We start from the raw sequence: 27,904 nt of genomic DNA, 5'->3' as shown, positions 1-27,904 counted from the left end.
CTTCATCATGTGAGACCATCTGTCTGCCTTCAGTTCCTGCATGGTGGCTCAGTCGTTGGCACCTGTTGCCTCACGGCAGGAAGATCGCAGGTTTGATTCCACATGTACGTACTTACATATATACTGTATATGTGTGTGTATATGTATAAGTAACAGTTGTTTTTAACCTTTAAACTTCAAACACAGCGACGACTGAGTTCTGAACGCGGCGTCATGATGCAAATCCTGTTTCGCATTTGTTCCTCTGATTTGTCTGCAGCTGATTAACTCTCGTTGATAACAATGAGTCGATTGAGTCGACAGGCATCCGAGAGCAGAGGAGCACCGGCAGAAATACTGAAGTAAGACATTAAATGAAATGAAATGAATTTAACATGTGACATTAAGACATGAAAATATGACACTTGGGGTGTAGAATTACTTTCAGAAGGAGACCAGAAGAGCAAAGGAATACATTCCAAATAAGACATTGAGAAAAGAAATTAAGAGCCTGAAAAGAGAGTGAAAACAGCGCTGACAAGAGGTAAGTCTGATGTCACGCTTGACCTCCTGTGACCCCTTCCTAACCATGTGCAGCTGCCGTGGTTCCGGTGCTCTTGGAGAAGCGTGACCCAGACGATTGACGTCGTCAGTTTCTCATAGCGCCAGAAAAATCCCAGCATCTTACGATTGGTTGTGTCGAATGCAGTTAAGTGTCATCAATGATGGTTCTCCATCTCAGTGTTCCGCTGTGATCCACGTCCACAGAGAGAATCCTGACATGCTCCCAACGAAGGCAGAACAATGATTCCATTGAGTTCTTACTCCACCCGTCCATCCGTTCTCTCTTCTGGTTATCCGTTGTGGATCTGGAGCCTCTCCCCAGAGAGGCAGGGTTCACCCTGGACGGGTCACCAGTGCATCGCAGGGCCATCAGGAGCAATTAGGGGCTCAGTATCTCACTCAAGGACACTTGGACATGGCCACTGGGGGAAAGGGGGATCAAACCAGCGACCCATCGGTTGTTAGACGGCCACTCGACCTCCGAGCTGAGCCGCCTGAGTTCTCACTCTTTTTCCAGGTTTTTCCTGATCTCCTTCATGACAAACACTCAGGGTTCACCTGTTGGCTCAAGTCCCGTAGGGCATAGCTGAGGGTTGACGGTGGTCCTAAGAACGTCGTCATGAGGACGTCACTGATGATCAGGACTCTCAGCTACATGTCTGCGTCCCCTTCATGGGACTCCTCTGACGACCGCGGCATGATCATTGACAACATATTGATCATCAATGATAGATTATGACTGTTGATTCACACCTAAACCCCTCAAAAACACCATTAATTATTCTTCATGTTGATGACACTTCCTCTTCTTCCTCATCTGGTGCAGCGCCTGTTGTTTGACACTCCGCTTTGTCAAATGCAACGTCCATCAGTTGGCGCTCAAATGCAATTAATCCGCCACCGTGGCGAGGCAGTTTGACTCGGGGTCATCATGTTATCACATCATTTATTCCGCTGCAGGTAAGCTGGGGGAATCACTTGTGTTCCGTGAAAGTGAATTTGTGTTACTCAAGTTTGACAAAGTCAGAAAGCAAGGAATCCATTCTTCACACACACACACACACACACGCATGCGCATGAACGTCCCTCCCTCTGTAATTCTGCCAAACTGCTTGTTGTGAGCAGTCGCCTCACAGAAACACAGTGAAGAGCAGCAACATGGAGAAGTCCTGAACACAGCTGGACACTTGGACCAGTCCTGAAGAAGAGCGGAGACCTGAAAGAGTCCTGAAGGAGTGCAGACACCTGGATAAGTCTTGTGTCCTTCAGTCTGGTCAGTATGAGGTTCGAGGACGTCCTTGATGACGCCGGTGGCTTCTCAACCTTCCAGTTCTTGCTCCTGCTGATCCTGTGCCTCCCACGCGCCATCCTCCCCCTGCATTTCCTCCTGCACAACTTTGTATCCGCAACGCCTCCTCACCGCTGTGCCCTCAGTGGCCCGGAGGACAAGCCCGTCCCCGCCATCAGGATCCCGCAGCAGGACAACGGCTCCTTCAGCTCATGTAGGGTCTTCGACCCCACGATGAGCTCCAACCTCAGCCAAGAAAACAGGACATCGCCATGTCCTCATGGCTGGGACTACGACCAATCACAGTTCAGCTCCACAACCGCCACCGAGGTGAGGACACGCAGAAGTCCAAGAGAATTTTCTGTTCATCCCTCTGCATCTGCCCACACAGGTCAAGAGGTCAGATTGTTCCCACTCTGAAGCAGCTCCTCCAACCCCCCGTAACATGGATGGGCAGATCAACATCATCAGGGAGCAGATACTCCTATCACTCAGAGTGCGGCACATCAGGGACCAATAAGGGGGTCAGGCTAGACCAGGTGGTGTACCAGTTTCAGGGTGTGTGGACTGGGACAGCAGCAGCGAGAGGGCCAGACATCTGATGACTCCTGAGTTCTCCTTTCACAAGCTCGCGTGCAGGAACTAGGATATCGAGGGGCTCACTGGGGGTCATGTGACTCCAAGCAGGTTTAGGGGAAGGTGCTAGAACATCTTGCTTGTCACACCGAGGGAACTTCTCAGTTAGAGAACAATATTGGCAAACAGAGACTTTTACAACGGGACCCCGGGACCCCAGGAAGACTCGCAGACCCAGGTCAAGGCCCGAAGGTCAGGTCAGATCTTGACCTTACAGACGAAGTACAGGGATGAGGCCTAAGAAAGTTAAAACAGAGACACCAGATGAAGTTCCTTATCAGGAATGTTCTACAGAATTGATCCCTCAGACGTTCTGGAGGTTAGAGAAGTTTAAAGGGTAGGCAGATTTTATTTGGGAACATTCAGGGTTCTGCCAGAACGTTTAGGGGGAACATTCCCTCTGTTAAAGGTCTTTGCACACGTACTCAGAATGCTCTGAATGTTCTGCTGTTATTCCACCACATGAGGTCCACTGGCTCTTAAAGATCAACAAGTTGATGTTGTTGACACCATTTATCTGAGAACATTCTTGGATCATAGAGTTTGTATCTGAGAACCTTTCCCTTTCAAATAGTCACGAAAGGAAGGTTATTGTTGAGAACCGTATGGGAACGTTTCCTGATAATGTTGCACATGATCAATGGAACAAGCGATCCTCCTAACTTTGAACTGCAGGACTTTCAAAGCAAAAGCAAATGTTTTTAAGAACTTTTCCCACTGTTCTGTACAGTTTCCGGATGTTTTTCACCTCTAAAGAACTTTTAGAGAACCGCAGGAACACCCCTTTTATGTTTGATGATGTCACAGAGACATCATCTGGTCTAACCTGTGTGTCTCTCGGCAGTGGGATCTGGTTTGTGATGACAAGGCGCTCAACCAGGCACTTGCCACCTACTTCTTCCTCGGGGTCACGTTTGGCGCTATTCTCTTTGGACAGCTGTCTGACAGGTAGGTGGAGGGAGGCCACGGTCACCTGACAATAGAATCTCTGACAGGGAGGTGGAGGGAGGCCACGGTCACCTGACAGTAGAATCTCTGACAAGTAGGTGGAGGGAGGCCACGGTCACCTGACAGTAGAATCTCTGACAGGGAGGTGGAGGGAGGCCACGGCCACCCGACAGTAGAATCTCTGACAGGGAGGTGGAGGGAGGGCAGGGTCACCTGACAGTAGAATCTCTGACAGGGAGGTGGAGGGAGGGCACGGCCACCCGACAGTAGAATCTCTGACAGGGAGGTGGAGGGAGGGCAGGGTCACATGACAGTAGAATCTCTGACAGGAAGGTGGAGGGAGGGCACGGCCACCCGACAGCAGAATCTCTGACAGCGAGGTGGAGGGAGGGCAGGGTCACATGACAGTAGAATCTCTGACAGGAAGGTGGAGGGAGGGCACGGCCACCCGACAGCAGAATCTCTGACAGGGAGGTGGAGGGAGGGCAGGGTCACCTGACAGTAGAATCTCTGACAGGGAGGTGGAGGGAGGGCACGGCCACCTGACAGTAGAATCTCTGACAGGAAGGTGGAGGGAGGGCATGGCCACCCGACAGCAGAATCTCTTACCGGGAGGTGGAGGGAGGGCAGGGTCACCTGACAGTAGAATCTCTGACAGGGAGGTGGAGGGAGGGCACGGCCACCCGACAGTAGAATCTCTGACAGGGAGGTGGAGGGAGGGCAGGGTCACATGACAGTAGAATCTCTGACAGGAAGGTGGAGGGAGGGCACGGCCACCCGACAGCAGAATCTCTGACAGGGAGGTGGAGGGAGGGCAGGGTCACCTGACAGTAGAATCTCTGACAGGGAGGTGGAGGGAGGGCACGGCCACCTGACAGTAGAATCTCTGACAGGAAGGTGGAGGGAGGGCATGGCCACCCGACAGCAGAATCTCTTACCGGGAGGTGGAGGGAGGGCAGGGTCACCTGACAGTAGAATCTCTGACAGGGAGGTGGAGGGAGGGCACGGCCACCCGACAGTAGAATCTCTGACAGGGAGGTGGAGGGAGGGCACGGCCACCCGACAGTAGAATCTCTGACAGGGAGGTGGAGGGACATCACATCTTTAGTCTTTGTTGACGTTTCCAGCTTTGTTTATCAGTCATATGACGGCAGGATGAAAATGGGAGTTTGAAATTAGTTATCCACAGAATGCACACCAACAAACCCCCCCCCCCCCCACACACACACACACACACACACTCAATGTAAATTCAGTCAGTCCGATCAGCTGATCCCATCAGCTGATTGGTGCCTCCCACATTGGAAAGATCATCTGAACTGAACCCAGCCAGTGAACAGAATCCTGTGTTGTAATTGGATAAAACTGTCAGTTGCTCCTCAGGGGCTCATCTGAACCGAACACAAGTTGTACACGTTGAGCTGTACTCAACTAACCAATCAGGACCCAACAGGAAGTGACACACCTTGTCGTAGTAACGATTGTTACTTTGACCTGAGCGAGGCTCTCTTTCTCTGGTCGCAGGTTAGGCCGTAAGTCGATGCTTCTGGTGGCTTTGGTGGCTGCAACCACGCTGGGCATCACCTCCGCCTTTTCCACCTCCTACATCATGTTCGCCGTCTCCAGGGCGCTCTGTGGCGTGGCACTCAGCGGCCTCTCCATCATTGGCGTGGTCCTGGGTGAGACTTGCAGCAATGAACCACATGATCTGATTTATTAAACTTATTTCAGGTTCTTAAACCCCTATGACATTCTGGTTACTCTTATGGCATGGGGGCGTGGCCTACCTGCTGGTTATTGTTGCACTTCTGCATGAAAAGCGTTCCAATACTCACATGGTTGAGGCTCAGCTACATGGAGGTGGCAATGTTAGCTCTGAATGCTAACTGGCAGCTCATTTTCTGTCTGCGGAACGAAAACTACATCAGGATGTGATTGTTATAAAACCCCTCAGGGCTGTTTGTTTGTTAATGTCAATGCAACATACTTAACATTTCATTAATGCTGTTAATTGTTATTTAACAGTTAATCATGATTATTCCAATGTTAATTAACCATTCGGTTCATTCAGCCGTTGGTTAACTGCTCTCTCCCCTGAGGTAACATCCTGTCAGTGTGTTCACCAGGTCGTCCGCCATCTTCTCTTCAGGTATCGAGTGGACTGATGTGAAGCACCGCACCTTCACTGGCACTGTGATGAGCGTCTCGTGGAGCGTTGGGAACATGCTGCTCGCCCTGCTGGCCTACTGCTTCCGAGACTGGAGACACCTGTTGTTGGCGGTGACGGCACCCTGCGTCATCGCCATCATCAGCTGGTGGTAAGATGGCTGTCTGGATTGGCGTGTTGAGAGGTGAAGGCATCATGAAGTTGCTGACACGTACGTCCATGACCAGGTGGCTGCCAGAGTCGGCGCGCTGGCTGCTGGCCAATGGAAGGAGGCAGGAAGCTGCCAAGTATCTGCATCAGTGCGCCAAGATGAACTGCAGGAGCACGTCCAGACTGACGACCGAGGTGACGCCCCCACGCTCGTCCGTCAACATTCATGCGTCAAACGTCTTTCAGATATTTTAAATTAAAAGCAAAACACAAGTTCAGTGTCTCACTGGTCGATTGGGAAGTGTTTAGTGTCGTCTGGTTGTCCTCTGAAGAAGTGACGCACCCGTTGGGAGGGCTGGCCGACGGTTGCTTTCTGAATACAACTCTTCATCATCATCAGCATCATCAGCGTCTGTCTCAGAGCTCAGCTTCCTGTTTCACCTGCTGCTGTTGTTTCAGACTCTTGCGAAGGTGGCGGAGTCTGAGGTGGCGGTGGGGACTCACTCCTACCTGGATCTGTTCAAAACGCCACAGCTGAGGAAGATCACACTCATCTCTGGGCTCTTCTGGTAGTTGCTCTGACCTTTGACCTTTGAAGCAACAAAGTTTGCTGATGTCATATGCGAGGTGTTGTTTGCAGGTTCGCCGTGGCCTTCCTGTACTACGGGATCAGCTTCAAGATCTCAGGTTTTGGCGTCAACATCTACCTCACACAGTTCATCTACGGCGCCATTGAAGCACCTGCCAAAATCCTGACCTTCTTCATCCTGGACTGGATTGGGCGGCGGAATGGCCAGGCGTGGTTCCTGATCACAACTGCCGTTCTAATCGCAATAAACACGACCATTCCTCTAGGTGACATCCGCGGAGATGAAAAAGATTCCTCTCTCTTCCTGCTCACATCTGTTCATCTGCTTCCCTTTCAGAGTTCTCAGTGCTCCGTACCTGCATAGCTGTGGTGGCGAAGGGCTTCTCCGAGGCGGCGTTCACCACAGCCTTCCTCTACTCAGCTGAACTTTACCCGACTATCCTCAGGTTAAAAAAATGGGCCAACGCGTCACATTTACATCGCAAACCATTTATTTCTTGCTAAATTAAACTTTCATTTACTCACCGGTTGCATGCTTTTGAAACTAGTTTTTATTTGTTTTTGATTGTCGTAGACGAATGTTAACGTCCCGGCGTCAGATCTCTGGATTCATGGTTTCACCAAGATCTCAATCTCAGGACCTCAGCGGCCACAAAATAATCCATATTATAATCTGACGTTTGCTCTCTGACAGGAAATGTTCAGCGGTGTTTATATGTGCAAGCGACCGCGCTGACTGAATGAGCTGCTGTTGAGACGTCAACCATTTGTCTGTTTTTTTACTTGTCTCCGCTTTTGCTGTGACATCACTCCCAGTTCTGACCTCTGAGGTAAATCAAAAGAGTCTTGTTGGTTGTGTCGTTGACAGACAATGTGGCCTCGGTTACACTTCCTGTCTCTGCCGCATCGGCAGCTCTTTGGCGCCGATGGTCATGCTGTTGGAGGACGTCTGGCCTCCGCTGCCGCCGCTGATCTTCGCTGGGACAGGGATCTTCAGCGGCAGCCTGGTCTTCCTGCTGCCGGAGACACTCAATATCCGTCTTCCTGAAAACGTCGTTGACGTGGAGGAAGGAAGGTAGCGCCTGTCTTTGACCTGATGATGTCATATCCGTATAACCACTCCACACAATTTCACAGTAAAAACACACAAAAACCCCTCAGCTGCTCCAGAACACAACGCTTCCGCACCGTCCAATAGCTACGTGTGTTACTGACAGCTGTTGGCTGCTGTCAGATGACATCCGTGTGATTTCATCCCCATCACGCCATTTTCCCTGTGATTTCTACTGATTTGTGACAGTTGAAAAATCTGGCACCTGGATGGGAGGGCCGCCTGCCTTCGTTAGCTCTTCCACACCCCCAGAAATGAACTGCAGGCCTGCGATTGGATGCCATCGGTGCACCGTTTGGCTTCTGTTGCCTGGAGACGTTCATTTAAATTTTCTATCCAGACGTTCAACCGGTAGTTCCGTTATAAACACGTGAACACACCTGGACGCGGTTGTTTTGGGTCTCTGTGGGTTGTGTGTGCGTGAATCCTCGTCTTTATGCCTTTTTTTTTTAAATTATTGTTTTTGTTTGTTTGTTTGTTTTTGTTGTGGTCAGACACAGGCGGAGTGAAGCAAACTAAGACACAACGCTGGAGCTGATGAAGACAAACAGCAAAGACCGGTGCCGGATGAGAGGTCCGATGGCCCCGGTTCACGCAGGATTCCTGCCGCCAGCGGCTGGGTTTAAAACGGTGCTAATGGATGTTTAAGTTGATGACATCATTACGTTTGTTGATTTTCTCTTCTGCACTGCTTCTTCTCCTGCTTCACTTCCTGCTGCTAAAAGCCCAGAACGTCTTCTCACTTTCTTCTTTCAGCTGTTTTTACTTGCTTGTATCTTTTCCTTTAGTGAATACTTTATTGGATTATTCACCCTGAAATAAAAGCATACATTCTGAAGCTTTATATTTATAAAAAAAAAAAAAAAAAAAAAGATCCAAATGAAAGAACACATCCACATCCTGAAAGTTTTAAGGTGGAGCAATGGTCTTCGCGAGACCTCTCTCAGGTTTGTATCTGGCTGCTCCCAGGCTTCACCAGGTGTCGTGTTCCTGTCTCCACCTGTCGGTGCTGCAGCTGGTGGACACCTGTGGAATCTGCAGACATCATGTGACCCGAAGCTGATGGCCCCCTGTCACAGCCTGACGTCGGAGGCCGTGAACGCCATAAAGAAATGTGACTCCTTTAAATGTCACTACTGTTAAGGTTCTCATTTTAATTTCTTGCCAATTTAACAGCAGCCTTTTCTTTATTGTGTTTCTGAAAGAAATCTACTGATGAAATGTGATTAACAAAAAAAATAATAACAATAAATGACTAAAAGAATCAGCAAACACATACATTTAGCCAACAAAAGGTACTTTGAATACTAAAACACTGATCAACAAAAAAAATTATATTCATAAGTGAAGGAATAAGGATGATTCTCCCGAAAGAACCACACTTGAGGGTCAAAACTACGAGTGAACATTTGCACACGTCGACCAGCAGGGGCGCTGTGACTGTGAGTTTCTTCCACGGGTCACATAGAGAACCTTGAGTCTACGCATTCCCACCTGGTTGAGGAACTCTGAGCTGGATCCTTTACGGCAGAAAAAAAAAAAAAAGAAAGAAAGATCAAAACATGTTTGATACAGCAGAGGTGAAGATAAGAAACTGCCTCCTTGTTCAACTGTTAGAACTGTTTCAAGTCCATCAGAAACCTTTTTCAGGTACATCAACCCGCACATTTTTTAGACAAAGAACAAGAATCACAGGAACCTGCTAGAATATCCAGGAACCCATCAGAACCTTGTCAGAATTGTAGAATTTTGTCCAAACTCTCAGGAAAACAACAGCTTTCTGAGCCCCCTCAGAATGTTCCTGTCGACCTTTGTAGAACCTTCGCGGCCCATTTAGAAGCCCTGAATGTGGCAGTAGGCCTCCAGGGAGGAGAAGATGATGTACATCAACCACAGGCTGAAGAAGAGGCAGCTGGTCAGGATCTTGGGGATTCGCGGCCCGCCAAGCTCGCCGCCGATTGCTGGCCGGCGGCGGTAGATGAGCACAGCGATGCAGATGAAGGCGAAGATGGTGAAGAGGGTGACGGAAAAGGCAAGAGTCCCCGGGTCAACCTTGAACACCTGGTTTTTGGAGTGGTGGTAGATGGCAGCAATGGACCAGGCCACGCCAATACCCAGGAAGACGTTGACAGCGTTACTTCCTGTCACATTACCAATGGAGGCGTCTGCATATTGGTCCTGGATGGCTGCCACTTTACTGGCAAAGGTGTCTGACGGAAGGAGAGGAGAGAGAGGAGATGCTGTTTGAGGTGAACCCGACCTGAACAGTTTGATGCTGGACAAAAGTAACAAGACGCTGACTGACTGGCGAGATGTAGATCAAACATGGCGTCTGTCTCAGGAAGCGGTGACATTTAGCGACATTATCAGCCCTGCATGTACCTGGTACAGATGTGCCCAACGCTACAAACACCACAGCAGTGACGGAATCCTTCAGGCCCACGGTGCAACCGAAATGTGATGCCAGATCGCCGATGATGGCTGTCAGGATGCCAATGCCAGAAATGGAGACACAGAAACAGGCCCAGCCGTTCCAGTAGTCGGTGGGCGGGACAAAGGCAAACAGAAGCTTCCAGAAGACGGTGAGGAAGTGCATGACGTAGTCAAAACAGGAGGGCAGTTTCTCTTCGCGGCATTTATCATCATCATCATCGTCGTCGTCATCATCACCTGGGGCGGAGAGCAAGGCAGCAGTGGTGTTGAAATGTGAGCCGACAGGGGCAAAGCCACAGAAGTGCGCACGCTGGTACCTGAGCTGACCGTCATGGCCTCCACAAACTGCTGCCGCCAGCTGTTGGTTCCGACCAGCAGAGCCAGGTTGGTCTTCTTGATGAGTTTATCCACCGTGTTCTGGAAGACAGACAGGAAGCAGACGCGGGATCATCCAGATGCTGCCAGCTGCTCCCGGTCAACCATGGAAGCGTCCTGGAATCTTTGCTATTGTGTGGATGACATCATCAAATCGCTGAGGTCACATCAGCAGACGCTGGATGTCCCAGATCCCTCAGAAGCTGACTTCAAGCAGATGAATGTCAAAATCTGATCAGAAAAAACCTGTCACCTGATGTTAACCCAAGAACAACAGTCCCGCAGTGGCAATACCATCAAATCTGAAGACTAAAATGCGTCTGAACATCAGAGGAAAGAATTGTGATGATGTCACTGATGATGACTTCCACCCGTGACTGTTGTCCTGGTGATGTCACAGCTTATCACATTAACTGAATTCTTCAGCTGCACCTTGAACTCGTACGACTCCTCGATGATGACCTCCAGTTTGACGTGTTCGCCCAGCATCGGCCTGCCCATCTCCGCAATTCGCCTCTCTTCCTCTTCCTTCTTCGTCAAAACGCCGTCTCCCTCCTCTGAGAGGCAAACAGTTGGATTCGCCGTCACCAAGGAAACAGAAAGAAAAACACACGGGGTTGTCAAAATCAGGGCCAGGGGCCTCCAAGGGTCCGATGGGATCTTAGAGGGGGACCAGGATGACTTTAACTTCACTTCACGTTTGATACCTGAGAAATCATGAAGCATAATTTTCTTGCCATTCATAAATTTGTATTTTTTTCTATTTGTGATCATCCATCCATCCATCCATCCATCCATCCATCCATCCATCCATCCATCCATCCATCCATCCATCCATCCATTTGCTATCGCTTATCCTGTTCAGGGTTGGGGGGGTGGAGCCTATCCCAGCAGCCTTCAGGTGAGAGGCGGGGTTCACCCTGAATCAGTTATAGAATAATTTAGAGTCTGGATTAACCTGGTCCCCTCTTGAGGTCTTTGGACTGTGGGAGGAAGCTGGGGTACCAGAGAGAACCCAGGCAGGAACAGGGAGAACATGGAGACTCACACAGAAAGACCCCGTGCTGCAGCCGGGGCTCCACCCACAACCTTCTTGCTGGGGGGCCACAGTGAGGACCACTGCTCCACCGCGCCACCCCCATATGAGATCATTTCTTATGAATTTCTGTGGATTTTCTTTACTCATTTCATGCACTTGTTGGTTCTCTGGGGTCACTGCTGCTATTACTTTGGCCTCCCATGCCTGCTCATGGAGGGGCCGCCCCAGGATGGACTTTTGACCAAAGGGGTCCTGACTGAAACAAGACTTTGGACAAGGAAGGAGGAGGAGCTGAGTCCCATTGAGGTGGACATACCTGTGATGTTAATGATGGCGGAGGGGGCGGGGTGATCGCGTCCCTGCACTTTTCTGTAGACGTCTTTTCCTGAACAGGTGAACAGATATGGACCCAGAACCAGCAAATATTGTTACAATGAAAACTGGCGGTGTTGCCACATGATGTTTGACGTTGTTACGATGTAAACACTACGCTGTAATAACTGTAAAAGTTTCACATTATTAAGTTCTAAGTCTATATGTTGAAATCACCTGAAAAAAAAAATTATGTTATAACACGAAATTGTGATTTTTGTTAACGTGTTCAAACGTGATGCTGATCCATTTTTATTTCTGTGGTGTGAAAACAATATGGTTCCTTATGAATGGACAGAAACATCGTCCCTCAATATGGAGTGGGACAGGAAGAAGGAGGAGGGGGAGGAGCCTAACCGTCTTACCGTACAGCTCTTAATCTAAGAGTTTGTTAAACGAGAAAAAGGTTGGAAGAGTCAGGTGTGCTGGTGAAAGTTCGTGGATCACATTCACGTGCGCTCACGTACCTGTCTGCACAAAGCCACCTGGGAGGTAAACAAACAAACAAGAAACAACATCACATTTCGCTGGCAGTGACCCAGCATCATCAAGGTGTCTGACAGGAAGAGAAGCAGCAGACAGAAACACTCATCAGCTTACCGACTTCCTGAAGCAACACAGCTGAAGAGAAGAAACAGACACAGAATCAGAGACGCAGACAACCAGCGGCCGGCCGCTACCTTCTCACGCCGTTTCTTTACAGCTCCGTTAAACAGATTTGAAAGAAACGGCGAGAAGGTGGCGAGTCGGGAAAAATCAGCTTGTACTGTGCGTCATATATAAATACACGTGTGTATCAACAGCTGATATTTGAGGACATGAAGCAGGCGGCAGCACAGCGACAGCAGCAGGAGGACACTGAACAGAAGCGGGCAAAGAGGGCGGCACGTGAAAATGTCAAGGTTTATCAGAGCGCCCAAGGTGCCCCGCCCACACCTGTCCGCCTCCTGCTGTCCCAGCATGGCTCCTGCAGCTGAATGAAGAAGCTGGCCTGCTTATCATACTCCTCGTGGTCAACGATTCTAACCGCGACTGTCTTCCTGAAAGAGTGCACACAAGGTCAGAGGTCATGCATTAATTCCCAACACGCATCCAAACACACGCTGCAGTAACGTCCAGCAACGAGCGGGACAGCGAGCTCGCCTCCGGCCTGCGGGGGAGAAGATGGACCTCTCTGAGAGGTTTCCCGTCGCATTCAGACCAAACGCTCGTCTCCGCCTGCACAGCAATCAAACTTCACCCAGAGCAGACAAGCCAGTCAGACTCCCACCAAGATAAATGACTCCCTGTCACCAGCCTGGCAAAAGAACAACCTTGCTGTCCTGTCTGGGCCCGTGACATCATCACAGCTGTCACCAGGAGCCTCGATGACAACTTCTGCCAGTGTCGATGTCGGATTCATGTGATTTAATTGAAATAAGAATGATGCTGAAATCGTGACAGTGACTTGGACCGACATTTGATTTCATGATTCTGATCAAATTGGCAATGAGAAGTAAAACGAGTAGCGTCAAGCTGGAATGACACGTAACTACATGTTAGCCGGTGGCGAGCGTTGTTGTGGTCGTTTGGCGTTTGGTCTGAACATGACACGGGGGAGATTCTTTCACTTGTGGTTGATCAAATGAACAAGTGTAAGTGCATGATGGGTAAATGTGTGCAAATGTTGCACGTGATCACGGCACTAACGTCACTCTCAACTTCTCCCTGTGAGGCTTGGAAGGGAGTTGGGGTTAACAGAGGTCAAGGGTTGTTAGTGATGAGGGGCGGGGCTACATCACAAGAAGGGCGATGCCCCCACCTTTCCTCTCACTCATCTCCAGCAGCTGAGGCGCTCCGATCTCAAGGAAGAAGTTCTTGTTTTTCTCGTATTCTTCATCATCGATTATATTGATGCGAACAGTTTTACTGAAAGAGAGAGAGAGAGGTCGCAGAGCGAAGAAATGACAGGAAACAGAGACGTGATGTCATACATGACGTCACAGATGCTTGTCAGAGACTGGGAGGAGGAGCCAGAGAAATGCTTGCCGAAGGAAACAGACTTTTAGTTACAAACCAAAGAAGCTCTGAGAACCTCTGAACGTTCCAACAGCGTTCTGTTGAGGTTCTCATCGTTCCTTCAATGCATCATCTCAGACCTCCCAGAGGGACGTGAACCACCAGTTGAAAACCGTGAACAGAGAAGTCTTTAAGAGGGAAATTATGGAATCGCCGTGACATCACACACTCATGTGACTGGGTGCTTCATTTCTCCTGCTGACCCTCGTCTGTGAGGGATGCAACCTCCCCTCGGAGGTCTGACAAGAACAAGATGCTGTCAGCCGCGTTCTGCGGCGGCAAGCGGCGCCTGCATCTGCCCTTATAAGGAAGAGCGGGGCCGTGTTTATGTGGCGCAAGCAGCTGAAGCATCCAGTCAGACAGAAAACGTGAGCAGCAGAAAAACTCTGAAAATGTCGCTGAAAGTAAACAAACAAGATTCTGAACCAACAAATACTCATTCACCTCATCATCAGATGACATGTTGGTGCCGCTCATGTTAGCATTACTTCCACTAATAATAATAATAATGCGCTACTGACGCTTTATTATTTTTACCGTGGTTGTTATTAATAACAATAAAGGTAATATTATTACATTTTGTTTGGGTTTCTGGCGCCTGACACGCCACACGTTTCAGTCACTTCCTCAATGTTTTATCTGGGCAGCTCATAGAAGATCTGACTGGTTCGCAGTTGGGAAGCTAACGTACTTGTGACGCCCTGCTCTGACGGGATGCTGGATTGGATGTAGCCACGCTACCATGTCATTAAAAGAACCGTTAAAGGGGAACAACTTCCTGTTTCAGGCTGTCAGAACAGGAAGCGCTACATCATATTGGTTTGGTGCTGAAGTTGTTTTCATACACGCGACGGTCCCCTTAGAAGCATTTCAACGATCTACGAATATTAAATGATTCCAGAAAAATTTGATAGTTTTGATGCTTGCGTTTGTTTTCATCAAAACATTACAATGGTGATTGATGCTCAGCGCCGATCACCATGGCAACGCAGCGTTGTGAATCATTTCCGCTCATCATGACGGTGAATTTCGAACACAAAGAGACATTCGATGACATCAGGAGGCTTGCGGCCAACTGATGACGGGGCGTGAGGCTCGTCATCTTAAAGATCATGTGACGTGTCCTCATTGATACCTTAAAACAGGGAATGTGTTCCAGCACATGTCGGCCATGTTTATACTCTGGAAATAGATTATGTCAGGATGTGGAAAGACTCAACAGCATGTAAGCCTGCAGTCACATGACATCAGGGGGTGGAGCTACAGGAAGATCAAGATGAGGAGACCAAAAGACCTCCTCTTGTTCAGGAGGTTCTCAATGTGGGGCCTCAGGACTCCCAAAGGGCCTTGAGGGATCTTCTTGGGGTCCTCAGTTTAATGGGACTTTATTGCATTTATACTATTCTACTCTTTTGTTGTTGTATTTTTCTATTCTTACAGTTGAAGACAAAAGACGAGCTGAACACAAAAACAATTGTTATCTTGTTGTCATGGAGACATGACAAATCATGAATTCATTATTTCTCCAAATCCCCATCATGATGTCATTATTTCAGATTCAGTTTGGTTCCTTTGATAAAATCAAATCACAGCTAAATTCATGCTGGAAGCCGCCAGAAATCCAGACGCGTCCCTGGAGACCCCGGTAATGATGTCAAGGCTCAGGGGGCGTGTCAGCTCCACCCTCAAACAGGAAGTGCAGAGAAAATACAGGCGCGAAGGCAATGGCGGCCATAAATGACAGCAAAACAGAGGAGCACATCTGATTATTTCCCTGGGAGTGATTCAGCATTTTATCCTCATTTGCTGCTGATGTTTTAAACACAACAGAAACTCAATAGCGGGCTCACTGAAGCGTTGCTAATAGTAACACAAGGTCAAATGTCTCTTGGTCTTTTGAACGTTACGAGTGGAAACATCCTCATTAATGTTCGCACTCACCATGTTTCATCATTGTCAAACTCCAGGACTCCGTGTGTGTCCTCAAAGTCCTCGCCGCCTCCTTTAGCCGTCCCCTCCATGGTTTTGTACGGCACCACTACAACACCACGAGCTCCTGAGTTCCGAATCACCTTCACCTCCATCATGCCGATGCTCTCGCTCACAGTCACCGCCGGCTCCTCAAATGAAAAGATCCCTGCGTGGTCGTCATCAAAGATGGTGACGGTGGCTGTGCAAGGAAGACCCAGACCTGCAGGGTCGTCCACGTGGTTTGCCTCCCCTGAGCTAGCGCCCTCTGGTACAACCCTCACATTGCAGAGGTGAACCAGGAAGTATTCGTCCTCCTCAAAGATGTCATCGTCAGTAATGTCGATTCTGATTTCCTTTTCTGTCTCGCCTGGTTTAAAAACTATCGTTCCCTCTGTGGAACGATAGTCCGAGCCGGCATTCGCGGTGCCGTCTTCAGTTCTGTAATCAACAGAAACTGTGCAAGTCAAGTCTCGGCCTTGACGCACCACGTTTAGTGCCACACTGCCGCAGTTCTCCAGACACTGGTAGGTACCAGGGTCAAAGAGCACCGTGCAGGAGAAGTTGCTTACAGAGACCTCTGAGCAGATGTTGTGCTGGACGGCTCTCTTCGCCTGGTCGGCAGCATGCTTCTTCAGGATGTTGCCAGCTCCCGTCATGATCCTGGTTGCCTGGCAACGGTAGAACGCTCGGCTCTTCTGTTGCTGCATCAAAACTTGGTAGTTGGCGAGCTCCATCAGCTGCTCCATCTCCTTGTCGGGGTGTTTTTGCTTAAGCTCCCTCAGAATACTCGCCATCTCTCTACGGGCCTCGTCCTCATCCAGCACCGTGTCCAACCCGGCCTCACCATCCAGGAACCCTTCGCCATGCTGGTTGAGTATTTTTCCGTCCATTTCAACGTCGACCTTGGACGGAAGCTCGGGCTCGCCTTCGGTTTCGATGATCATCCCCTTCTGTTTGCCAGCTCGGTAGCGTTTGTACATGTACTTGTAGAAGAGAAGTCGTCGGTCAGCTACGTAGGCAAATCCAACACAAATGGGGAAGAAGAAGAGCGTGAGGAGCCCCTCCCATATCTCAACGATTCCTGGGGAGAAGACGGCTAAGATCAGGTAAAGCCACGTGTATGCAAAGACGCTCCAGGTGGCTGTGACGAAGAAAACTCTGAGGTGCTTCACTTTCCTGGTGTCTCCATCCGGGATGACGTAAACGCAAAGGCCAATGATGACAAACATATTGAAGGCGGCGCTTCCTACGATGGTGTTCGGGCCGAGCTCGCCGGCGTTAAAGTTGTGACCACAGACCTCCACGACTGAGAGGAGGATTTCTGGTGCAGAGGAGCCCAGCGCCATCAGGGTCAAGTTGGACACTGTCTCGTTCCAGATACGCACTGTCGTGGTGATCTTCTCACCATTTGGCCTCTTGATGGTAATCTGTCTCTCCTGGGAGGTAATGACCTCAATAGACGCCATGAAGCGATCAGCAACGATGGACACGCCCAGGAACATGTACGCAAGGCCCACAAAGTAAATTGTAGCTCTGGCAAGACGGTCAGGGAAGGCCGGGTTTTGGGGCTCCCACACTGGCAGGATCACGCCCACTTTGCACTCGGTGCTTCCACCACACTTGGTGCGGTTGCTGAGAGTGTTGTTAGGCTCTACGGCCACTGTGGCGCCCCCTGCTGCTGAATACGGAAGTTCAGCTGAAATGATGGTCAACAAGAGAAGCCGGCGCCAGGTGTAGAGCAGCGGCATGGTCTCAGCTCGGATCATGGCAACGCTCCTTCACCCTGTGAGACAAACGCAGCAGGTCAAGTTTCATCTTTGACTCATAAAGCTGACAGAAACAGAGAAATATGACGTCCAGGTGCGGTGGCAGGAAGGCTCGTTGTCAGGTGAGGGCTCAGCCATCAAAATGATCAGAAATCACAACAACACATGAATGAACAGGACTCCTCCTCAGCATGGACCAGAGAAGAGGGCGGCACCAGGGGCCGACCGTCACTCAGGTGCGGCACGGCAGAAGAAACTTTTGAGTTTGTTCTTTCAGTCTAAGCTGAAGACCACGTGAGTCTTAGAGCAAAACTAGACAAGTAGGGTGAGAGTTTCAACCCAAGCTCACGCTAAGGAAGTTAGCATTTCTTTGTTACCTGTGATGGAGGAGGACACCTAAACCTCCCTGGTTGTGTCCTGCCCACTGTTGCCTGGAGACTGACAAAAAACAAAACAAAAAAAAAAGGGCCAACTTGTTCCAATCAGCTACAAATTAACCGAGTAAACTGAGGATACCAAACTTATTGATTTCAGTCATTCATAATTGCATTCAAACAAAATGCTTCACCTCACAATTTCTAAATCAGCCAAATTGTCTGAATCAGCGGCTGAAACGAGTGTCACATGCCATCCGTTTGAGAACATCAGAAATCAAGAATGGAGCAATAACACCCCGAATGAATGCTCATCAGTAAACGGGCTTGTATTTACAAAGTCTTTCCTGTCCTCATCCCCCTCACTGACTTGCTGATGGTGGAGGTCGCCGTGACAACCAACACAATCAGGAACGATTCGGACTTCTACTCAGGGACGGTGTGAATCAATCAGTCTGACAAACAAACAAAAGAAAATTACACGATACTGCACATCAAACATCAAACAAGAAATTTTTTTTTTGGATCTTTTGCTAAGAACTCCAAGGCGACGGACGCGCTCCTCGTTTGATGGCGTCGTTTCAACACTCCTCCACATTCCCTCCACGTGTGTTTGATCTTTATATCTGGAGACTCACTGGCCGATGCTCTCTCGCCACCGTTTCGGCACACTCACAGTGCTGGAAACCGTTTGTCACTCTCACAGCCAAAGTGCAGAGCCATCTTTGGTTTTGCATCGGTCACTATTATTTTTTAACTGGAGATGAATTAATGGACAGTGAGCTTCTCTGATCGGACCTTCAGAACACTCGTTGGTTAATAATCTTTGTGTCTCGTAATCCCTTGATCTCACATCTCAGTGTTAAAAGTTTATATTTTCGGGTCAGATGAGCGATGCTGGGTCAGAGGCATTTGGTGCTGCATTTTAAAAGCGTTTAAATTAAAGTAAAATTCAACAGAGGACCCCTAGGAGTCCCTCCTGGACCTCTGCGGGTCCCTAAACCCCACTTTGACTCCTCTTGATTTAGAAGATCCTGTAAAATGTCAAATCAAAAACTTACCGTCAAACAGTCTGAAAAATTAATCAAGTGTTGAAGTCGGCCACGCAAACATGAGAGACTTCAGTTTGTGATTATAAACCAAAGACGAGGAAGAGAGACGCTGACAAGAGGCAGACACAAACTGAGGCGAAGCAGCCGAGTAGCTCCGCCTCCCTGTCTCTGGAGGACGTCTGATCAGAGCTACGGAAGTCCCAATGAGGAAAACAACTACAGACAGCTGACTGATCATCGTCGCCGGAACGCTCGTGGTCCTTATTAACATTTTCACTGGGATCCTCATCAAAGGCTTCAAACAAATGACTCACCTTGGCGTTTGCTAACGCAACGCCCCCTTCTGGCAGTCTTAGATATATTTGATCTCCAAACCATCATCATCACGCCGCCATGTGATATCAAACCGGACCCAGCAGGATCACAAGTACCAAGTAATTAATTACATTTATTGGTATCAGGTTACCAACAGTGTGCCTGTGACGCTCCGCCGGGCCGCCACTCCAGCTATGACGGTTGGAATGACGACGACAACGACGGTGATGATGTCAGTGTTGATGTCAGATTTCACAGCTGTGCAGATGAAGCAATCACTTATTTTATACAAGGACCCTTGTGAAGACCCTCCAGGACCCCTGGGCGGTCCCCAGACCCTACCTAGAGAACCCCTGGTATGACGTTAGCTGCAAATGTCCTCCAACATCCCTCAGCGATCTGCATCCACTCTCAGCCTCAGTGCAGAATCAGGAAAGAGTAAACGGCTCCTTCTCGTTCTCGCTGGACTCACCTCAGGTCCTGATGCGGTGGCGGCGGCAGAACAGAGTGTGTTCAGCAGGGAGAGCTGTGTGTGATACTGGCTCTAAATTTAACAGAGGCGCACACGTTGTTCTAAACATGCTGCTTATCTTTGCTCTCACAACAGACATGGCCTTACAAGGCTCTCGGGGCCCCGGGCCCCCGCGTCAGGAGATAATGGCTAACAGCTAACCAGGTGACACTGATGGGCCACAGCGGACAAGAATGATAAGTGTCCCTCCTCAGCCCGCTGACACCTGACATCTGTGCACCCTCACGGCTCAGGTTTTTCCACACCGGCAAGGTGACGTCCAGGAACCGTCCAGATGAGAACCTGAAGATTAAAAAAACAAAACAAAAATTAAAAAAATCACACTGACAGCTGAAACCTCAAGTCATCATAACTGTTGCTTTTAGCTTAAATTTTAGCCTTTTGCTGTCTCTCTTAGCTTTTATCTTGCCGTTGTTTCGTTCAACTTACATTTTAGCGACTTGTGTCTTTTCCCTTTCAGCTAGTCGTCGTGTCTTTTAGCTTATGTTTTGGCTTGTTGTTGTTTTTTTTTTGTTTTTTTTAGTCTTTCAACTTGTAAATTTTAGCTTACATTTTAGGTTAATGTTCTGTGTTTTGGCTTGAATTTCAGATGATAGTTGTCTCTTTTAACTTACATCTTAGCTTTGTGTTGTTTCTTTTAGCCTCTGGCTGTTTTGCTTGAATTTTAGCTTTAAGCTCATCGTTCTGTCCTTTAGCTTGCATTTTAGCTTCTTGTTTTTGTTTTGCTTCTAGCTTTCAACTTGTACTTTGGCTTATGTTTTAGCTTCTTGTTTTTCCACTTTCGTCTGTTTCTTTTACCTAAAACTTTCAGCTTAGCGCTGTTTCTTTTAGCTTCTAGTTTTCAATTTTAGGTCAGGTTTGTTTCTTTTAGCTCTGAGCCTCCAGTCGTTGTTGTCGGGTATTTTTTATGTCTTTATTGCATAAACTACATTTTAGCCTCTTCGTGTCCCTTGTTGCTCACGGCTGAGGTTTGAGTTGCTGTTTTTGTAGAGTGGGTTGGAGTTTGTGTGTTTTAGCCTTCATGTTTGCTCCTAGATGCCAAGAATGGCCTCATATGTGGAACCTCCTCAATCAGCTGAGTTTAAATAAAAAGTTTATATCAGTGATTAAAAAGAAACGTTCTTCATTCAGCATCAAGGTTGCCACTCAAAGTCATTATTATCAATAATTTATTCATAATTATTTATTAGCATTAATAAGTTTTATGCTTACTAAAGGTTCCATACAACCTTTCATGTTCTCTTTTCCATCAGGATCTGGGAATCTGCACCTGTCGCCCCCCTCTGGCCAGAATTGGCTACTACACTGGCTATCATAACTGGCTGAAAATAGGAAGAGAAAAATAGAAAATATAAATAGAAAGCCTTTATGGTCATTATACACAGTACAATGAGGTTTGACGAGCGGCTCTGTAAACGCGCACACATGTACAATAAGAATATCAATACACAATAAAAGACACAAACAGACAAAGAGAATATTAAGATGTAATCCCTCAGAACTGGAATTATTGTAGCAGGTCAGATGGAGCTGGTAGCTGAGCTGAGTAGCAACTAGGATTTATTATTTATTCTGTTATTGTTGCTGTTTTGTCCCTTTTTTCTGAGAATTTAACAGATTTATACTTTTATTATTATTGTTATTAACATATTTATTAAATTATTATTATCATTGTTATTATTATGAGAAGCATCATCATCATCATTAGCAGTAGTAGTAGTAGTAGTAGTAGTAGTATTCTTACATGACGTGACGTATGATTAACATAATTATAGTATCATTATTGTTATCGTTATTATTATTATCATGAGTATTAATAGAAGTATTATTATAAAGACTATCATGCTGATGATTATTATCAATAATAATAATAATGTTTTGGAGAGACTATCTACTGGTCACAAATGACTTAGAAGCCGCTGTGGTGCATCCAATAAAAATGCAGTAGAAGATGTCCACTTGAAAGAAGGTTTATTGGAGATAAACAGGCATACAGGACTGCTGGTGAATAGATGTGTGTGGTTGGGTACTTGAACGCACACAACTGCCGTACAACAATGAAACACCCCGCCAACTCCTTTTCGTTACGCCGCACTAACACACAGCACGCGCATCGCCCAGCTCGCTCTCTGATTCGTCACACGGGCGGAGACCTGAGCGGTACACGCGCCGAGAGGATGACCAGCCATCGGTCCTTCATAACTAATAATAATAATAATAATAATAATAATAATAATAATAATAATAATAATAATAATAATAATAATAATAATAATAAGAGGTTATTAATGTAAATAAATATATTTTTCACAAAGAATCATGAGTGGTGAGATACCACTCGATGCCCTGACGTCATTGAAAGTCACGTGGTGTGCCGGTCAGCTGACGGATTGTTCCGGGTTGCCTCGGTGTTTACGCGTTGGGCTTCAGCTGATCTCAATCAGGTAACGTTTTCTTCTCAGTCCGGTCCGGTCCGGGGACGTTGCCCGCGTGAATAAAAGAGTGAAGTGACGCAGCTTCCGTTTCTTTGTGGTCCTCGTCCTCTGACGACTTCATGCTCGTCGGCGGTCGATTTGCTGAAACAGACCGAGTTTAAAGAAGTGGACGTAGCGCTCGGGTGCGAGAGAGTGGCCTGAAACGGTCGGCGGGGGGCGACTGTTTCGGCTGTCTGTCACAAAACGGACTTATGACGTCAGTAAACGTTCAAAGGCGGTCTCAGGTGTAGAGGCAGGACAGGAAAAGTAAGGGGTTCTCCACTGCAACAGCCGCTCACAGGACCGACCGCCGGTTCCGACTGGAAAAGGTTGCAGACAAATGTGTGAATACCTCAAAGGTATCAGGAAACCACGTGACGCCGCTTTTGGCTCTTTCTCCGTTTACACTGAGTTCTGTTGTTGTTGACGTTCTCAGGACTTTCAGCGTTGCTGTTGTGAATGAAGACCCAGGGTTCAGCCGCCATGTTGTTTGTCTTTTTGTTTCTAGTCGGTGTCTTGCAGAGCAGCCATGAACGCCTCTGACAGCGAGGAGGACTTCTACACAGAGAGGACGGCGTTGGTCCCGTCAGAGAATCCAGCGGTTCCTTCCTACAGACCAGATACCGATCTTGACCCCCCGAGTGACACGGTGTCCAAAAGGGTAAAGCTCAGGTTTATGGTGGTTCCTCATCGCCTGCGCTTGTTGGACGATCTTGAGCGCCACTCTCTGTTGCTCCAGCAGGTGCCGAGCCGGCGGGCGGGTCCTGTTACCGGCGGCAGCGGTGGCAGCAACTCGGATCAGGAGATGGAGGGAGACGATGAGGAGCTGACTCTGAAGTACGGAGCCAAGCACGTCATCATGCTGTTCATCCCCGTCACCCTCTGCATGGCGGTGGTGGTCGCCACCATCAAGTCCATCAGCTTCTACACCGAGAAGACGGACCAGCAACTGTAGGTCAAAGGTCAGCAGCCTCACGCCCACGTCCTCCACTCACAGCTAAGGGTTAATGTTTGTCCTGCAGGATCTACACGCCATTTACAGAGAACACGCCGTCTGTTGGCCGGCGCCTCCTCAACTCGGTCCTCAACACCATCATCATGATCAGCGTCATCGTGGTCATGACCATCTTCCTGGTCGTCCTCTACAAGTATCGCTGCTACAAGGTGAGATGAAGCACGGCTGACTTCACCTGAAACGACACCCAATCGCAAGTTGTGACACAAACAGGCGGCTGGTTGCCAACGTGTCAGATCGTTTAAGCTAATCTGGTGCTAACAGACAGACTAATGCCGGTGATCACATGATTTCCTTGGCGGACTGACATCCGTTGGCGGCCAAGAACAGGAAGTGTCTGCTAACGCCGCTGTGATGTCTTGTGTTCAGTTCATCCACGGCTGGCTGATCCTGTCCTCCCTCATGCTTCTCTTCTGGTTCAGTTTCATGTATCTGGGGTGAGTTGATTCAATGCTACAACTTTATTGATGTGTCTGGGTCAAACCGCTGCCCTCGCAGGCCGCAGCGTCTGTAGGTTGTGCCTGACAGCGTGATCAGACCGCCACCTTCTGTAGACCAAGGCCACTGGTTCATTGATAGAAGTGCATCATGGTGGTTTTCCTCATGTGTCTCAGCGAAGTTTTTAAAACGTACAACGTGGCGATGGACTACCCAACAGTGGGCGTGATCATCTGGAACTTCGGGGCGGTGGGGATGATCTGCATCCACTGGAAGGGTCCCCTGCAGCTGCAGCAGGCCTACCTGATCCTCATCAGCGCCCTCATGGCCCTCGTCTTCATCAAGTACCTTCCGGAGTGGTCGGCCTGGGTCATCCTGGGAGCCATCTCCGTTTACGGTGAGACCTCATGCCTTGAGACGCTTTCATGTCTCACGGGGAACCTGGTGCTCGTGACACCCACTCACAACCAGACGGGACGATTAGAGGAAGAAGACGTAAAATAGTCAAGGTCACGTGACGGAAGTTCCCGCCAGTACTGAGCAGAACCAGCTGATGCATCAATCTCCTGTGTTTGTTCAGTATTCCCATCATGCTTTGTTGTTTGTCTCATTGCAGACCTGGTGGCCGTCCTCTCTCCGAAAGGTCCTCTCAGGATGCTGGTGGAGACGGCTCAGGAACGGAACGAGCCCATCTTCCCCGCCCTCATCTACTCCTGTGAGTCCACTTCAACTTCCTGTTGGCACCTGTTTGATGTCACTGGTGGACACGGAACACTTGGAGAACGTTCTCAGAACATCTGTGACGCTGGAGAGAATGTTGTCCAGTAGCAGAGCAGAGTTACTGGGGTTTGCTTTTGGGGAACATTCCAAACATTTGCAGAACCTGTAGGGACAGAACCTTTGTTTGAGCTGAAGTTCCAGGGACACGCTGGGAAGGGGATGCACGTACCATTGGTAGAACCCAAGAAGAACATGGCACAGGGAGACGAGTGAATGAGGAGAGGGGGAACGAAGACGACACAAACTTTAGTGTTTATGTGCACAACACAGCAGTTCTGAGCAAGGGAGCTCCTGTCGGCGTTGAGGGCTGATGCTAAGCTAACACTCACCAATGCGGTTGCTATGTGAATGTTTACAGTGGAGTGATCAGATGTTTGTGTCTGTGTGTTCAGCTGCTATGGTTTGGACCGTGGGGATGGCGAGCCCGATGGACGCGCAGCAGTCAGGACACGAAACAGGTGCAGCACCGTAACAGTGGCTGATCAGGAGCACCTGATACGACCTCATGACCCCCGGAGGCGTTCCTGTGGTTTTTGCTCACTTCCTGTTTATGGTCCCGGTTGACTGACGTCAGTTTAAAGTAGTCTCCATGGCAACACCCCAACTGTTGCACGTGTCTTCGGTGCTGTAGGGATGAATCATTTCATCAAGAGAAACTGTTTTTGACACCTGCCAATGACGTTAGTGTTTTTCCATAGATGGTCAGCGGGGGTGGAGCTTTCACGTGGATCCTGATAAAGAATAAAGTGTTGATTTTGACGTTTAGCCACATCAGGGAAACTAACCGTGGGTTATTTTTAAACATTTGAATACTGATTTCATTCTTTTTTTTTAATATATTTGGATGTCCAGTAAATGCCATCAATCTGACACCATTTTGTGTCTCAGATGAAGAGGTGGAGCAGAGCGTCAGGAGGGCGGAGCCTGAGAGGCAGCAGTCCCATCCGCACCCAGAGGAGGAGCTTGAAGAGGACAGTGAGTGACATCAGAGAGATATCAGCCAATCAGCCGCCTGTATGTTTCTGCTGTATGAAGTGATGTGTTTCCTGTGTGTGTAGGAGGCGTGAAGCTCGGCCTTGGTGACTTCATCTTCTACAGCGTCCTGGTTGGGAAGGCCGCGGCAACCGGCGGAGACTGGAACACCACAATCGCCTGCTTTGTCGCCATACTCATCGTGAGTCCCTCAAAACCTTGAACAACCTTCTTTGACACGCCCACAAACACACACCTGTCCCCCACTGTCGCCCCTAATACCTGTCACCCTCTGTCTCTCTTATCTCCTCCTCTACCCACCACCCCACCCTTCACACACACACACACACCTGTCCTCCAACTTCCAGGGCCTGTGTTTGACGCTGTTGCTGCTCGCCATCTTTAAGAAGGCCCTGCCGGCGCTGCCCATCTCCATCACCTTCGGCCTGGTCTTCTACTTTTCCACAGACTTCCTGGTTCAGCCCTTCATGGACAACCTGGCCGCTCATCAGTTTTACATCTGACAAACCACCGCCCACCTCTCTGGGTTCCAGGCGGTCAGTGTGACAGACAGGAAGTGACATAACCGATGTCATGCAGACAGGCAGCTGGATGTTTGTGCTGAGCAAACATTTTAAAAGAAAGATCCACCTTAAATAAGGCGGAGCAAAACATCTCCATGTTTTCACGAAGCCGAGAACAAAGTTCAAGCGAACCCTCGTGTTCTCGTTTCTCACACCAGAATTACTTCAAGTAACATATATGTAAAAAAAAAAAAAAAAGAGCGATCACCTGCACATGTTCATGTGTGTCGGGGTCACGGTAACCCAGTACATGTCTCGCGGTCTCCAACCCGTACAACTCTGACTTGTCAAACGCTAGTTTTCTGAATGGAGCCCTGATCAGATAAACTACCGTAAAGTTTCAAGCGGCGCGATGAGAATTTTTCCTCGCCGGAGCTGAAAACCTTGACCTTCACTTCATGTCATTTACTCAACTCTGTTTTTGTGTTTAAGGTGGATTTTTCGGTAAACATCTTCATCGGCGTCGCTTCAGATGAAGCAGCGGTGAGCATTTTTATTTGTAAGGCGTGAAACGTGGCTGCGCCGAGAAGTGATACCAGTGAAAGTTCTGATTCTGAATAACTAGAAACCAGTTGAAGCGAGGCGAGCAGTTTCCTAAAATATTGTACTGTTTTTAGTTTTCTTGGGGGGGATCATATATTTTGTTGACTGTGTAATTTTTGTATCTGGATACACGCCGAAGAGATTTAGTTTGTTTGTGTAACAAAGTCAGGCTTCTGTAACATGATGAACAAATAAATCTATTTAATTTGATTTGTGAGATTTTCTGTAACTTCTGACGAGCTGACAGTTCCTGCGTGCTGCTTCCCGTCTTTATGCTAAGCTGGGCTAACTGTTCCTCCTCCTTCCAGTCTTTGTGCTAGGCTAGGCTAATAGCCTGCAGCTCTGCTAGTGTTCAGATGTTTCAGGGGAAACTTGTTTAAAAAAAAAAAAGGTAGGAAAAGTCCTTTCAAAATAAAATACCTTAGCCACCACTTTTAACATCCGCATGTTTATTGATTATTTAAAAAAAACATCAGCTCATGAATAAACAAACAATTTTCTATGGTCACATGATTCTAACGCAGCCTTAATTTCTCTCATCAAACTGCGATTTGTTCTTCAGCAGAAATGCCGCCAGGTACTCGATGGGGTTTGGAGGTCTGAAAGAAAAGAATCGATGATGTGGAAACAGCATTCGAACCTGCGTGTTTCTCTGCTCTCATCTCACCAGACAGCGTGACCCACTACTGCGGTTCATCGGAGCAGTGTGATGCCGTTCAATTTTTGCCGTTAATGAAAGCGGCGTGACAGCAGACTGCTTACCTCTCCTTGGCGAGCACTGACAAGCCCTGCAGCAGGATGGGTACCACTGTCTGGTCCAGGTAGGCTCGGGTGGGCAGCGCCTGCAGGTCCACCTTCTGCTTGGAGATCTTCTCACCACTCGCCTTCTCATTCTCCACCGTCCTCTGAGGGCAGCAGAGCATCATGGGAGTCTGAGTCTTATCCTCTCATTGCACTGAACGCATGTGGGTGTGTTACCTGGATGTTGTCGGTCAGGCCGAACTCTGCGTGAGGGTTTTCAGACACCTGCAAGGGGAGAAAAAGTCTTACTAATGAATCAATTTTCATTTTGAGATGTGCGACCATCTGTCCTGAGGCTGACTCACAGCAGTGTGTCCCTCCATCGGCTGATCCGCATCCGTGTGATCTGAAAAACACAAGTAAAACATTCCAGACCAACATTCCGCCTGAACGCCAGGTCTCCGCCATCAAATTCTGAAGTCACTTGAGTGTCATTCCTCTACTTCCATGAACTTTTTACTTTAAAAAAAAGGTGCAAATGCATTTCTAACAATTAATAGAACGCTGGACATGAGCAGAAATATCAGAACTTGTTTACGTCACATGACCTGCTGCCGTGACCACCTGATTAACACCTC

The 27,904-nt window shown here is 48.4% G+C and overlaps 4 protein-coding genes and 1 long non-coding RNA gene across 8 annotated transcripts in view; 3 read left to right on the top strand and 2 right to left on the bottom strand.

The window, feature by feature from the left end:
- Positions 1–161: 161 nt before the first annotated feature.
- Positions 162–8,247, top strand: slc22a7a (solute carrier family 22 member 7a). Its single transcript, XM_086212226.1, has 10 exons — positions 162–2,161; positions 3,312–3,415; positions 4,940–5,094; positions 5,565–5,733; positions 5,810–5,927; positions 6,192–6,301; positions 6,373–6,587; positions 6,659–6,767; positions 7,190–7,396; positions 7,927–8,247. The coding sequence occupies exons 1-10, from the start codon at positions 1,823–1,825 to the stop codon at positions 7,949–7,951; spliced, it is 1,551 nt and encodes a 516-aa protein (XP_086068352.1). The 5' UTR covers positions 162–1,822; the 3' UTR covers positions 7,952–8,247.
- A 282-nt stretch (positions 8,248–8,529) lies between these two features.
- LOC147257952 (sodium/calcium exchanger 1-like) lies at positions 8,530–18,954 on the bottom strand. The gene is made up of 10 exons (XM_086210287.1): positions 18,882–18,954; positions 15,651–17,463; positions 13,453–13,559; positions 12,252–12,272; positions 12,119–12,136; positions 11,596–11,664; positions 10,673–10,797; positions 10,183–10,282; positions 9,815–10,102; positions 8,530–9,642 (listed from the first exon to the last, which is right to left on the bottom strand). Exons 2-10 carry the CDS (start codon positions 17,444–17,446, stop codon positions 9,266–9,268), a joined length of 2,901 nt encoding a protein of 966 aa, XP_086066413.1. The 5' UTR covers positions 17,447–17,463; positions 18,882–18,954; the 3' UTR covers positions 8,530–9,265.
- A 3,139-nt stretch (positions 18,955–22,093) lies between these two features.
- On the top strand, positions 22,094–26,735 carry psen2 (presenilin 2). Of its 3 annotated transcripts, none has more exons than XM_086212214.1 (11): positions 22,094–22,163; positions 22,702–22,854; positions 22,933–23,144; positions 23,216–23,357; positions 23,578–23,645; positions 23,823–24,043; positions 24,263–24,361; positions 24,819–24,884; positions 25,315–25,401; positions 25,485–25,600; positions 25,767–26,735. In XM_086212214.1, the coding sequence occupies exons 2-11, from the start codon at positions 22,723–22,725 to the stop codon at positions 25,920–25,922; spliced, it is 1,299 nt and encodes a 432-aa protein (XP_086068340.1). In that variant the 5' UTR covers positions 22,094–22,163; positions 22,702–22,722; the 3' UTR covers positions 25,923–26,735. The 3 variants fall into 3 exon arrangements, with proteins under 3 accessions (XP_086068340.1, XP_086068341.1, XP_086068339.1); XM_086212215.1 differs by lacking the exon at positions 22,094–22,163 and adding an exon at positions 22,172–22,552 and having other exon boundaries at positions 22,936–23,144; XM_086212213.1 differs by lacking the exon at positions 22,094–22,163 and adding an exon at positions 22,172–22,552.
- Positions 26,736–26,948: 213 nt separating this feature from the next.
- dpy30 (dpy-30 histone methyltransferase complex regulatory subunit) overlaps positions 26,949–27,904 on the bottom strand; it is a 1,753-nt gene continuing 797 nt past the window's right edge. The window contains exons 2-5 of the mRNA XM_086212217.1: positions 27,632–27,672; positions 27,504–27,551; positions 27,288–27,430; positions 26,949–27,124 (exon numbers count right to left, since the gene is read on the bottom strand). Of these exons, the coding sequence (XP_086068343.1) occupies positions 27,052–27,124; positions 27,288–27,430; positions 27,504–27,551; positions 27,632–27,672 (305 nt within the window). The 3' untranslated portion in view covers positions 26,949–27,051. The remainder of the gene's footprint in view (positions 27,125–27,287; positions 27,431–27,503; positions 27,552–27,631; positions 27,673–27,904) is intronic.
- Positions 27,132–27,904, top strand: part of LOC147257949 (uncharacterized) — a 7,940-nt gene continuing 7,167 nt past the window's right edge. For both annotated transcript variants that reach the window (XR_015117646.1, XR_015117645.1), the window contains exon 1: positions 27,132–27,904. This exon is cut by the window's right edge and continues 275 nt beyond it. This is a non-coding gene — a long non-coding RNA (uncharacterized LOC147257949).

This window comes from Aulostomus chinensis, chromosome 8 (genome assembly GCF_037954235.1).
Source record: "Aulostomus chinensis isolate RoL2024-O1b breed Wild chromosome 8, RoL_Achi_v1.0, whole genome shotgun sequence".
Taxonomy (NCBI): domain Eukaryota; kingdom Metazoa; phylum Chordata; class Actinopteri; order Syngnathiformes; family Aulostomidae; genus Aulostomus; species Aulostomus chinensis.
This window is presented reverse-complemented; position numbering and strand designations above follow the sequence as displayed.